Here is a 13,912-nt window from a genome sequence, read left to right on the forward strand (position 1 = left end):
GCAAGCATGCCATATCCACCAACACACCTTGATTGAATCCAGTGCTGCCTCCACGATCACACATTGCCTTGGTGACAAGCTTTTTGGCTCCACCCCTCCCTATAATGAGAGATGCATTAGCCACACCCACTGGATTAGGCTATAGCTTATACGTTTCAGGTAACTATGGTTGACACCTTTAGTTTAGACAGTTCCTTAGCAGCAGTAAGAAGTGGAGCTCCCTACAAGAAAAAAATAGAAAAACAATATTTCAAACTTCTGCCTGCCAGTATTAGCTGAAAAACATTATTAAAAGCCTAAATGTCAAAAGTGTGTTAACTTCAGAATGGCCATTATAGTCATGCTGTCTACTCTAGTGCAAGACATTTTTCTCTTTATTTTAAAAAAATTGCCATAAACAGCGCAGATGCCATCTCAATTTAAAAATAGTTTTAACTTTAAAACACTGCAGAAAATGCAGCCATGACAAATCATACCACAAGTTACCACCAGTTAAAAAATGACAAAATAAAATAAACTGAAAACAAAACATGATCAAATAAAATAAAATAAAAGCTCTTTTTTGGCATGTTTTAATTTTGAGCAAAATAAATGGCATTCTTTTTTCCATTGTGCGTGATCAATCACCACTGTCACGTGGGTCATGCTTTGTCACAATCTCTGTTTTTGTGAATGCAAAATGCTGCAATAAAACTAAATTTAAAATAAAAACTGAATAAAAGAAAACCAAAAAATAACACAAAAGGAAAAGCCAGGAAACTGAGAAACCTATTCAATCATTGTGTTTTCATGATTTGATCATCGCCGTCACTTCTGAGTGATTGAGTACTGTAGTCATTGATTTCCCTAGATAGTATACTAACACTGACAATTGAAATAACAATAATAAAAACACTGATAATCATATGGTGTTCTGAGAGCAGGGACAGAGAATCATAGTACTGCTCGTGTCATGAAATTAGTTTTTAGGTGTCTAACACTGACCATCATGTGTATGTTTCCTGTAAAATAACTCACTATACTGTCACTGCTCTGAGGTAACACAATCGTTTTCTCCATGCAGATCAGAACATTCCTCCAGAGATCCTTTAGCACACGCTTCAACACAGTCTTGTCACATATGTCTGCAAAGATGCTGAGGCTGCAACACACATCGTAAACAGGTTATGTGTATGTACATATTACATGTGGCAGTCTGGAGAATTTCCCTGGGCAATTTATGAGATACAGTACAATTCAGCTGATGACAGGCTATTATATCACTTTTTTCTGCTCTTTTATAGAATACCAAGTGTGCAAAGAAACAGAAATAGACACACATGGAGACACTTAGTGTGGAAAAATTGACAAGTGATCTGAAACTGAACTGGTCTAAAAGCAACTAAAGGAAGTTGAGCTGAACTGACTTTGTGTCGAGGAACTCCATAAGTGGCTGCAGTGCGTTGTCTGCATCAGCCTCCGGTGTGTTACGACTGTTCTGATTCAGAGGTCCTTTAATCTGATACAGGATCTCCGCCATCTGACACACACATGCATTCATACGGGCCTGGAAACTATAAACATATACAAATAGCGAGAGGGAGAGAGGAATGGAATGATTCAGAATTAGGCCAAGAAGTGCTCCATAAAAATCAATTAGATTTTTATTTAAAAAATCATGATTAGTATTGTATTAATTTAAACTTATATATATTTATAGATGCATTCAAAATGCTTCAAAATAAAAAAAAAATTTATAAAATATTTTTTTTTAATTTAATTAAAAAAATGAAACCAACAAAAACAATGAATAGTGATTTCTGAAAGAGATATTATGACAAAGGTGACATTTATAAGCAGAACTCGCAGAAACGTTGCGATAATGATATTCAGATGAAATTCAGGCTCAGAAAATTAAGTTTACCTCTTGGCAAACATGCCACTCAGGTTATCCAGAACAGAATTAAGCTTCCCTTGCAGGTCATTGAGGATATCTGCAGCCTCTGAGTCAAGCTGTTGAGAGTAACACACACACACACACGGAAATAAGTGTTAGTTTAATAGAAAATATCAGACTTAAACTAGGCAGAGGCAAGGAAAGGTAAGGAGAGAATGTAGGGGGAAAATCACAATGTCTGTCATGGTTCTGCACTTGCATCAGCATCAGGAAAGTGAAACAAATTGGAAACATTCTCTATTAAAGCTTTTTTCCACGGTAAGTTTTCAGCAATACATCTGTCAGATCCAACAGACAGCTTAATTAAAGCAGGTTTAATAAAAGAAAATACCAAAACAAAGAGTGGAGGAGTTACACTTTTATTCCCATAATGAACAATAGTAACATTTGTTTATTCAATTTAATACTGCTCAGGAAAGACAATTAAAAAACACAATATCACCAGTAAGGGATGTAGATTTGATTCTGACGAGTGGTAGAACAGAGGAAACTTTTAAGTAGGTTTTCAAAACTACTTCTATTCAAAGACCAGAAACCCCAATAAAACTTAAAAAATACAGAAGAAGAGCATCTTTATCCCTTTTATATATATATATATATATATATATATATATATATATATATATATATATAAGGTGAAATATGTTAATTTTACATATTAACAACAGATATATTTTTATTTGGACAACTTCTGGTTATAAAATTTAGTGAAAATCGTTGCCTTTTTAATTGTGGCTTAAGTGAACAAAATACATTGCAGATCAAGATTAGAGAACAATATATAAACACTTTAATTTTATTTTCATTAATACTATTATCTCTGAATTGACTTCGTAATTGGCATAATACATTTTACCTGACTAATAATAAATTGTCATATTTGATATTATTCTGTCTTACTCTCAAATTATTTTCTCGATTAAGTGAAGGTGGATGTTTCCACAAATCTGCATCCAGGGTTTAGTACATACTAGGTCTGAGGTTAGATGGATCATGGGCACATCAGGTGTGATGCCAGATTTCTGACTAACTGCTTGACTTTAGTTAAGGGTATGCAGCTATTATAAAAGTATGTCATCTATTGTATGCAGCTGCATCAATTATGGGATTTTCCAGAGCTTTTCAGTTGGGTTTAGATCAGGACTCTGGGCAGGCCATTTCATCATTTCATTGTTCTTAGCTTCAAGAAACTGATTTATCCATTTTGTAGTGTGGCGGGGACATAGTTTTGCATGAAAATTGCTGGCCAATTGGGAGATGCTTGCTGGAAAGGTACTGCATGTCTCTGAAGGAGGTTCTGATAATCATCTGCATCCACCCAAAAAGGACCAACACCTGCTGCAGAAAACATCCCCCAAACCATGACACTTCCTCCTCCACCTTTCACTGACTTCTTTACACACTTGGGATTCAGTCTTTCCCCAGTCTGAACTTTGGACCGGTTCTTCTCTGTCCACACAACATGCTTCTAAGCAAAGGTTAATCTAGCCTTTTGATTCTTCCTGCTGTTGAGAGTCTTGGCCACTGCAGTGTGCGCTTTCAGCCCGACTTCTCTTAAAAGTGGCGAGACAGATCCATACCCTGTTCAGCGCTGAACTCGCAAGCAATTCCAGCTGCAGTGTTGAACCTATTCCCCATTGAGAGTCTCCGCATCATCCTGTCGTCTCGTGCATTTGTCTTATGTAGACGACCAGCCTTTTGGGGGAAGCTGAATTAGAGTCACTGTAAAGCTGCAATATTTGAGAAATCTTAGATTTGGAATGACCAGCTTCTCTTGCAATGGTCAAAAGGGTCATCCCTTTAGTCTTCATCTGGAGAACCTCTATCAGTCACCTTAGAGCAGTCCGCCATCTTGCAATGTCATTGAAAATTGGAGGAATGCTGCCAGTTGTTTTTCAAATATAATTTTTATTTTATTTTTATTTTTTACTGTGCTTCAATATACAATTAATTTATGAAAATGCACAAAAACTGCCTTTCTAATCCTGTTAGGATAACTTCAAATAGGACTAAAAATAGACCTAGAAATTTAGGAAATTGTAGGTTGTTCTCTAATTTTGATCTGCACTGTACTTGTGGACTTGCATTTAAGCCAATGAAGGCATAGAACTGATCATAAATGCATGTTTTTCTGAAATGTTTATTTGCACTATGCTATCACAGTGATAGGGAAAGAGAAGAGATAACCAGGCTTCTATCAATACATCACAACAGTCTGACTCACACACACACACACACACACACACACACACACACACACACTCACTCGCATACATCCATGATGATTATCGCACCTTTTTTGTGTCGACTCTTGCCTCTTTCTACCAAGGGACAGAATGAAAATAACATGGGGATACAAAAGAAAAGGCACAAAGAGAAAAATGATACACCTGAGCAAATCCTCAGTGGCATTGATGCTTCTGAATGTTAAAATTTAGATAAATACAGAAACGTTACAGTTTAAACTGCAAGAGAAACACCACAAACCTCTTTCCCTTCAACTTTAGACTGAAGAATGAAATAAATTTGAATAAATAAAATGGGGAAAACATTCAAACTCAATTTTAGTCTGACAGTAGTGAGGTCTAATCTACTCTCTGTCCAAGGTCACATTCACACAATCAGTGTTTGGAATTGACAACTGTATTTACTCATCACAGCGGGCACAAAGTTAAATAAACTTAAGTCCAATAGAGACTGGATCTTATAGCTCGAGATGACACGGCTCATATCACCATCTCTCAGAGTTAGCGAAAAAAAATAAAACAAATGTGTGAGTCTTTACTGGACATCATATTGTGCAATGTGTATTAAAGGGTTAGTTCACCCAATAATCAAAATTGTCATTTATAACTCACCCTCATGTCGTTCCAAAACAATGAGACCTCTGTTTATCTTCTGAACACAGTTTAAGATATTTTAGATTTAGTCCGAGAGTTCTCAGTCCCTCCATTGAAGCTGTGTGTACCGTATACTGTCCATGTCCAGAAAGGTCAGAAAAACATCAAAGTAGTCCAGTTACTTTGTTACCAGTTATGGGTTGGTCATCAATAATTTTTTCATTTTGAATTATTTTTATATGACTCTAAAATAAAGAATAATTTGTTCATTTTGTTGTGACTGTGCATGTTCATCTTTTCAGTCTTTAACATATGACTGTGATACAAAAGTGTAGTTTGGTGAATGAATGCTTTTTGTTTGCAGTACAGTGTCTGTGTCTGTCACATAATTAATTAAAGACTCAGACCATAAGACGCTGAAGAATTTATCGTTTGGTTGCATTATAATGATTTCTAATTCAAAATATGATTAAAGATTTTATATGTGCATGGTGTGTGTGGATTTTGCCTATTGAAAATTTGACATTTTAAATTAACTACACAATATGACTTGAATACGGATTTGTTTATTTTGCTGAAAAAGATTCAAAGATTCAAGTCATTAAAATGATCCGAACGAAGTTGACCAGACTTCAGTCAAAAGCCTGGCAACACAAGACTACCTTAAACTACCAATAAAAGAGTGAGTAGACTAGACTTATGATCTAGAAAAACAATCCAAGATAGAAGAAAAAATAATAAGCATCTGTTACTGTGTTTACCAAAACTATTATCATTTATTCACTGACAACAACTAAATCATCTCATCTGCCAAAGGCAAATCATTATTTAAGCTTTCAATTATAGGTAATTGTTTTTGTGTCACATCAGGGCACAAGAATCCTATTCCACCTAAAAACAACCCTTTGACAATGAGGTACTGGACCCCTGGGGACAGGATCACAGCCAAACAGCACACATCTCTCCTTCCCAGCAGATTCTATACACACGCTTGCTCCTCACACTAATGAGACCTTGTTCTATCATGTTTCAGAAAGTACCACACACACACAGACGTGCATCAGCTTATTACCTCGGCTCTATCACCCACCTCTGTGGTCGTGTTCTCATCTTTGAGACAGAGAAACAAAATTACATTCACACAGAGTCCTGTTGATCCAGAGACTATGGGGAAACACTACCATGGCCAAACAGTGTGTGTGTGTGTGTGTGTGTGCACGCGCGTGTGTATGTGAACCTACTTCTCTTTGTCCTCCTTTTCCCCCTGATGCCAGAACGTGTAAACAAGCACATGAATAAAGAAAAAGACATACACAAATAACACACAATATAGAAACTATGAGCACTAAATAGGCTGAATAAAATTAAGCACATAATTATGATGCATTATTCAAAAGACATTAAGGGAAATAAATGCAAACATTTGCTATTTTAGTTGTCATAGCATAACATTAACATAATAAAGATGATCCTGTAATATTGTAAAAAAGCATGTAAAAATATACATAATATGCGCATATATAAAAATTATAAATCAAATACTGTATGTTTTAATGTTTAAAAACATTAAAGTTTGGGGTCAGTAAGAATTTTAAATGTTTTTGAAAGATATATCTCGGATGATCATCAAGGCTGCATTTATTTGATTAAAAATAAAATAAGAACAGTAATATTGAGAAATATTACTACAATTTAAAATAACTTTTTCTATTTCTATGTGAATACAAAGCTGAATTTTCAGCATCATTACTCCAGTCTTCAATGTCATGTGATCCTTCAAAAATCATTCTTATTTACCAAAGAATGGAACTCAGTTCTTATTCTGATCAATGATGGAAACATATTGTGGTCAATATTAAACTAATATTTTTTAGACAAATATCATTATATATATATATATGTTATATGTTATTGTATTATATGTATAATTATGCATTTTGACATTTTAGGTCACAATGCAAGAAAATGTAAGATGTCAAAGAGCTACATCTCTATTATTCTATACCATAATTTTAATTGAAAGAAACAATGAATTTAGCTTTAATAATTCCACCCAACTGGCCTCCAGGTTATGATAAATAAAGTTTATGTTTGCAATTTATCTCATACATGGAATTATCAAATAACAAAATCTCAATAATCTGTAACAAACATAAAAAGAAACGATAAAACTCTAGCAAAAACATGCCACTGGGGACCATCTGCCTCAAATCTGTGAGGGGCATCTTACTCCAGGGGTTTAACTTGAACTTTTTAGTATGGTGTGCCAGGTAAGAACTAGTTAAAGTTTTAAAAAGTCATCTCAAGACTTTCCGTTCTATTTCATGCCTTTAGCTGCACTCCATCTAGTTTCTTTTGATCGATTATTGCTGTCACTTCAGAGTTTTCATACTCATCCCCAGGGCTGTGACCACTACAGACATTAGGTGCATTATATATATATATATATATATATATATATATATATATATATATATATATACACATATATATATATATACACACAAGCTTTAAGTAAAGTACTACCAAAAATACTGGAAATGCACACACCTTTTCTTTCTTAGCAACACACTGCAGAAAAAAAGAATGAAAAAAAAACAAAACAATAAGAATGCAAACAAACACAGAAAAAGTTTAAAGAGCTACTAAATGCAAATATGCACATATATGAACTCAAACAACACATTATATTCCACTCATAAAACTGAAGGGAACTGAAGGGAAGGAATGAGGAATTTAGTTAAATAATTCTACTGGGTAATAATAAGAAGTTGTAAATAGAAGAATCAAAACTAAATATTTGATTCATCGGCTCAAAGCATCTGATACGACGACACTGACTACTTCACTACGACTGTCATACATCAAACTAAAGCTCACACAAACCCTTCTCCTTCTGCTTGTCAAGCTGTACATCCAGATGAAAGGAGAGATGTAAAAACAAGAGTCAATAACAGATGGATGAGTGGTAGGGGGTGAGAGTGAAAGAAAGAAGGAAGCTGAAATGTTGAACAGTAGCAGCCGAATACTCAAGGGGACCATTCACAAAGGATGCGTTTGTGCATTAAAAACAGCTAGACAGAGTGGATTGAAAAATTTGCCTAAGCACGACAATCAGAAGGCAAAAACTGCTGTGCAATGTTTTAAAAGTAAAATGCTTTTAAAAGTTTGGAATTTACATTATTTTAAAGATATTTCCTATGCTTACTAATGCTGCATTTATTTGATAAAAACAATAATAAAAAAATAGTGAAATATTATTACAATTTAAAATAACTATTAACTCTATTAAATACCATTTCTATTTTAATGTATTATAAAATGTTATAAAACTTATTCCCACAAAGCTGAATTTTTAGCAGTCAATTTCAAAAACTCTTGAAAACGGTTGCCTAATAATTTATGGAAACAGTGATAATTCCCCCCAAATATTCTTTGGTAAATTTAAAGTTAAAAAATAAACGGACTCCATACTTTTGAATCCTGTATGTTCATATAACATAAACATTATAGTATTAGTTGCTTGTAGTTTTTTTTTTAAAACCAAACAGTACTGCCCTGGGTATTAATTGTGATGCTAATTACCACAATCTATGCATTTCTTTCTTTCTCTCCACACACACCGAACATACCAGTCAAAAGTTCCTAGCTAAAGAACATTACCATGAACACTGACAGTGACACCTAGCAACACCTGACTCACACAAACTCAAGGACAGCAGAATGTGTGTCACCACTTCACACAGAGTCATCTTAAAAATGCAGAAATCATAGAAAAATGTCTGGCACATGTCTGGCTTTAAAAATGCCTGGACACAATAATACAATACATGTCAAAGCACACACACTGTAGGTACCAGAAGAGTGTATGCTAACCCCCAAAAATGCTGCTGTTTTATTTTTTTCTTTTGACTGATGTGACAGCATCGTCCCAATTCTAATCTTTATTTATCTATCATTATTTTACCACTTTATTATACAATACTGAAGGAAGGACAGGAAACTATGCGAATAAAAGATGGTCCAAGATTAAAAAATGTTGCAACGGGATAACCACACAGTCTAAACTGCAATCACAGGAGCACGATACAAACTAATGAAAGGTATACAACCAACAGGATTTCACAACACACAATAAACAACTAAAGTCAAACAACTAAAGTTTTTTCTTTGTTTTCAATCTACAAATAAAAATATATCATACATTTTCAAATTACAGTCCAGTGTGTCACCAATTTGAAAAACCTTCCTTCTAAAAATCGCATTACATCACTTGCTTACCAATTGATCCTCTGCAATGAATGGGTGCCGTCACAATGAGTCTTCAAACAGCTGAAAGTGGCAGGAAGAATCAGGGAAAAGGGGAAACAGGTGAAAGGATTGGGTGAGAAGTGTAAGTGGGAACAGCTGGGACTAATGAAGTTAAAGTGATGGTGTAGAGATGGATTATGCCTGAATGATGGATGCATTTCTCACAAACATGCAGGTTGTCACTTCACAAGCCATTAATTAATGTGTGGATTACTTGTGTATTATTGCAATGTTTTCATCACCTTTTTGGACTCTCATTCTGATGGCACCCATTCACTGAAGAGAAGCCACTGGTGAGCAAGTGATATAATGCTAAAATAATATAAATCTGTTCTAATAAGAAACAAACTAATGAACATTTTGGATGGCCTAAGGGGGTATAATTTTTCAGCAAATTTTGATTTTGGTGTGAATTATTCCAATAAATGCACAACAACAACAACAACAACAACAAAAAGTGTGCAAAAGTGCATTCATTGTTTAGTGAATTCTCCAATACAGTATGATTTTAAAGGTAATTTCTACTCCGTGAACTTTCCAGATTGTTCATACTGTAACTGCAGTTCTCTTAGTACGTAGCGCTGTGTTTTGATTAGCCTGCATTATGTAATGATGCTGATGTTAACCCAGCTGCAATCATTAACATCACAGCTGGAGTCTAGAACACAAACTCAACATGATGCATCACACAGAGTATTCACTCACCTCCAATTAAAGATATAGCTTTTGTATGGATTTAATCAATATCTTTTAACTTGCATTTAAGACTAAGTACATTTACTATATGAATGAAGAGAACCTATATAGTTCCTTCCTCACTCATGTACTTATTCAGATTCACTGCTCTTGGTTGGATACAGGAATCAATTAAGGCACAAATCCTAGCTGTAGAAGAGAAAGCTTTTGATTCTTTTTTAAAGCTTTAGCGCTACAAAAAGCATCAGCTATGATCTCTTAACATACTTCTGATCTGATTTGACAAATGAGATCATTTTTGGTTTCTCTCTCTCTCTCTCTCTCTCTCTCTCTCTCTATATATATATATACATTTTTACATAACACAAACTTAACTTAAAAAACTTAAACATTAACCTGAAACAAAAACCTCAATGACCTCAAAACCATTAGAGGTAGTGCAATTATCTGCGCCACTGAAATTCTCAGTGCTAAAAAGTATCTGTACTGTGCTAGTAGGCATAGATTGTATGCACTGATCTAAAATATAGAACATACATATAGAATTTACTTTATAAACATATATATAATATCATATATAGATCAGTGATTGTATGGTAATTGCTGCACTGCATCCGGTCACTCTGTCACTGCATATCTCTGTCAGTGTGAACAGCCATTTATAATGTTTCATATGATTTATAAACATCTTCATAAAGAAGCACATCAGGTGAGACATAAGCCTGTTTCTCACCTTAGCATCTGATTCATCCGACTGGTAATGAAAAATGAAGGACAAGATGAGTAATAGTGAAACAAAGAACAAAAAGAGAAATAAAAGGTGCTAGGTAGGAGCAGAAGACTTTGTCGTTGATTTACACAAAATCTTGCAAAACACCCACACTAACACGCACACACATACACATATGCATTCATGGCCTCACACACTCCTCAGTACTGCAATGTTGAGTGTACAGACCTCATTGCCTTTAGTGTTAGGGAAAGTTACTTTTAAAAGTAATGCATTACAATATTGTGTTACTCCCTAAAAAAAGTAACTAATTACGTTACTTAGTTACTTTTTAAGGAAAGTAATGTGTTTACTTTTTAAATATGAGCAGGGCTTGCTTGTTTTTAATATAAGAAGTTCTATTTATAGCAAATGTAAAAACACTAAGGTCAAAAGCAAAGACAGTTAATAAAATGGGATTAGAGACATTTGTGTTAACATTTATTTATTGCAGGTTTGCGTCATATTCTGAGTTTCATAGTTTTGATTCATTTTGATGAATACTAAATCTGTTTTTTTTTCTGAGTGGGATGAACTAATGCGCATTCACATTTAGTCATTAGTCACTACATCATGTTCACACAGTACACACAACGCATTTATACTTCTGATTTCTCCCAATATGGGGACAGGAGACTTGTCAGTCAATAAATGGAAAAACAAAGTAACTGGCATTACTTTTTTGAAAAAAGTAATGTGTTACTTTACTAGTTACTTGAAAAAAGTAATCCGATTACGTAACTCGCGTTACTTGAAATGTGTTACCCCAACACTGATTACTGTCATCATTAGTGATGGCCTGAGCAGAAGGAGACCAAAACAAACAGAATTTTGTGTTTGTGACCCCTAGTTTTTAACACATATAATCTTATAAACAAGACTACAGTCGCATTTGTAGAGTGATTTAGGGATTTGATACTAAGAGAACAACACTATGGACGGCTGAAATCATATGGGTGACATAAGGAGGTGCAAAAAGGGCACTGCAGTGCAACCTAGAGAAAGGGTATAAATACAACATTTACTAAGGCACACAAATCACACAGAGGGTTAGGGATGGTTCATCCCAGACATCGCTTCACCTACCCACTCTTCCTCAACAGTATACTACACATACACAAAAATATGCATATGGTTAGCTCAGCAACCATAAACATTCACAATGCACACACACTTATCTACACTCATTACAGATAATAAAAATCAGTTCATTGGTATATCATGTGCAAAATGCCAGCAGGCCCATCGTCGTCAAACCAAAACCATACACTTCAGTTTCTCCAGTTACACAGGCTCAAACAACTCGATACTCTAAGCAGCATAAACAAAAAATGCACACAAATTCAGGTTAAATCGGTGCATTTTGAGGTTATATGTGATGCTGTTTTAGATTTCTGGCAAAATGAAGTACACCACCATTCAAACGTTTTACTTTAATTTTATTTTAACAGAGTAAAGGCTGCTGAACAAATCAGCTTTGAAATAATTATTTTAGACTAAATTACATTTTACAAATAAATTAAAACAGAAAACAGTTATTTTAAATATTTAATCTTATAATGCACCACATTTTTGTTGCACATACAAAAAAGTACCATGTCAACCATAGTTGACATTTGAAGTGGCTTCGTCCCTGTTATGTCAATTTACCATAGTGTCACCACAAAACTTTTTTGTAATAGTGTTGGATCTGTAGCAAATCGTCGAAAAAAGACCTTAAAAAAACTGTTATAACTTCATGCCTCACTCACCTGTTTGGCCCCCATAGATTCAAACATCTTCTCCAACAACACACGCATTTGTTGAACGTTGTTCATCAACACACAGGGCTGCAGGAGAGGAAGGAAAGAGCGAACAGCACAAGGACAGATAATGAGACAACTCAGACCTACTTGGATTCTAACTGTACAATAGCAGACAACATAAATTCAAAAACTTTAGTGTCTGAGTGTTTGTAAACACACACCGTCTTTTCTTTCTCGCAGTAAGAGGAGAAACTCTTGGCTAGAATAGCACAATACTGCAGGAGCACTTTGGTGATAGTCTGGAAAGGGGGGAAAAGGTAAAGAAAGAACACTATTAAGCCTGAAGGGTATGTAGAGTAAATGAACTACACCTTGTACTGAGCTGGTAATCTGGAACGACAGACTTTCTGCAATTGACTTTGCTGCGGTAACTAATTCATTTTCATGGGAAGATGCATTAAGTGCTGTTTTGTTCCCTGAAATATACCTAAATTTGCTGATTACCGAATAAAAGAAATCATATCAGAATATACCACCATTATAGACATGTCAGATAATTGCATTTAGTATTTAGTCAGTCTTCACTAAAATCGAATAAAATGTAAACGCATCTCAGTTCCTACAAAACCTGTGTAGGCTTCGACAAAGATGTCTCTGCATCAGACGTCTAAGTTAAATATGACTCACAGGCTATGAAACAGATGGTGACGATCTAAAGATAAACTATCTGTGTGCCAGCAGCTTATATTTCTCTTGCCACCATTTTCCATCTATTATGTCTCTGCTTATCTATCTTCCAGCTTCTCTGGAACCATCTTTTGAATGTACTGTAGTATACAGTATGGTTTAGGTCTGTTGATCTTCACCTTGGCAAATCGTCGGTTGTACTGGGCAACCACTGCAGGATCAGGACAGTCTAATTTCTTGATGATCTCAAAGCTTTGGTTGAGCTGAGTGAAGATGTCCACGACTGAACAGGAAAACAGGGCATGCTCAGATGTCTGCTGGAACTGTGAAAAAGATCGGAGAGCTTTTTATTATTGAGGTTTCTTCAGCTATGGGAACTTTTTGCCCTGTGCATTTTGTTTGTTTGTTTTTATTTCTTTTGTTTCCTTACAAGGTCCAAATGTCATGTGAATTCTATGCATTTTATTAATCTTAAATACACAGAAATAATTTTTTTTTGCATAACTTGACAAAATTATTATAAATTACGCTACAAATATTGTTCAAAAGTGATATATGACTTGATTTTTTATGTTTTCTTCACAAATCAAATTTCACATTTCATCTTAATCATGCTCTTGCTTTAAAAGTTTTCTCATTAGTAAATAAGCACTCTAATTTTCAGTGGGAAATATTGTGGAAATATAGTTTGTGTGGTAAAAAAAATAAAAAATAAAAAATAGAAATTTCCAATAATATATACACTATAAAATGATTACATTTGTGATATGTTGGTTCTTTTAAACTTGGAAATTGCATCATGGTTTCCATAAAAAATAAAAAGCAAGCAGCAATTGTATTTGACCAGGTATGTTTTAAAGCCTGGTAGACCAAGAGTAGAAAGCCATATACAAGAGAGCAGACCCCACAGAAAGGTTATACAGCAGTT

The 13,912-nt window shown here is 34.6% G+C and overlaps 1 protein-coding gene across 1 annotated transcript in view; it reads right to left on the bottom strand.

The window, feature by feature from the left end:
- Nucleotides 1-13,912, bottom strand: part of LOC132139922 (protein unc-13 homolog B) — a 54,722-nt gene that overhangs the window by 2,635 nt on the left and 38,175 nt on the right. The window contains exons 21-28 of the mRNA XM_059548630.1: nt 13,164-13,307; nt 12,519-12,596; nt 12,304-12,381; nt 1,904-1,992; nt 1,407-1,553; nt 1,018-1,141; nt 177-221; nt 28-99 (exon numbers count right to left, since the gene is read on the bottom strand). Coding sequence (XP_059404613.1) covers nt 28-99; nt 177-221; nt 1,018-1,141; nt 1,407-1,553; nt 1,904-1,992; nt 12,304-12,381; nt 12,519-12,596; nt 13,164-13,307 — 777 coding nt within the window. The remainder of the gene's footprint in view (nt 1-27; nt 100-176; nt 222-1,017; nt 1,142-1,406; nt 1,554-1,903; nt 1,993-12,303; nt 12,382-12,518; nt 12,597-13,163; nt 13,308-13,912) is intronic.

This window comes from Carassius carassius, chromosome 4 (genome assembly GCF_963082965.1).
Source record: "Carassius carassius chromosome 4, fCarCar2.1, whole genome shotgun sequence".
Lineage (NCBI taxonomy): Eukaryota > Metazoa > Chordata > Actinopteri > Cypriniformes > Cyprinidae > Carassius > Carassius carassius.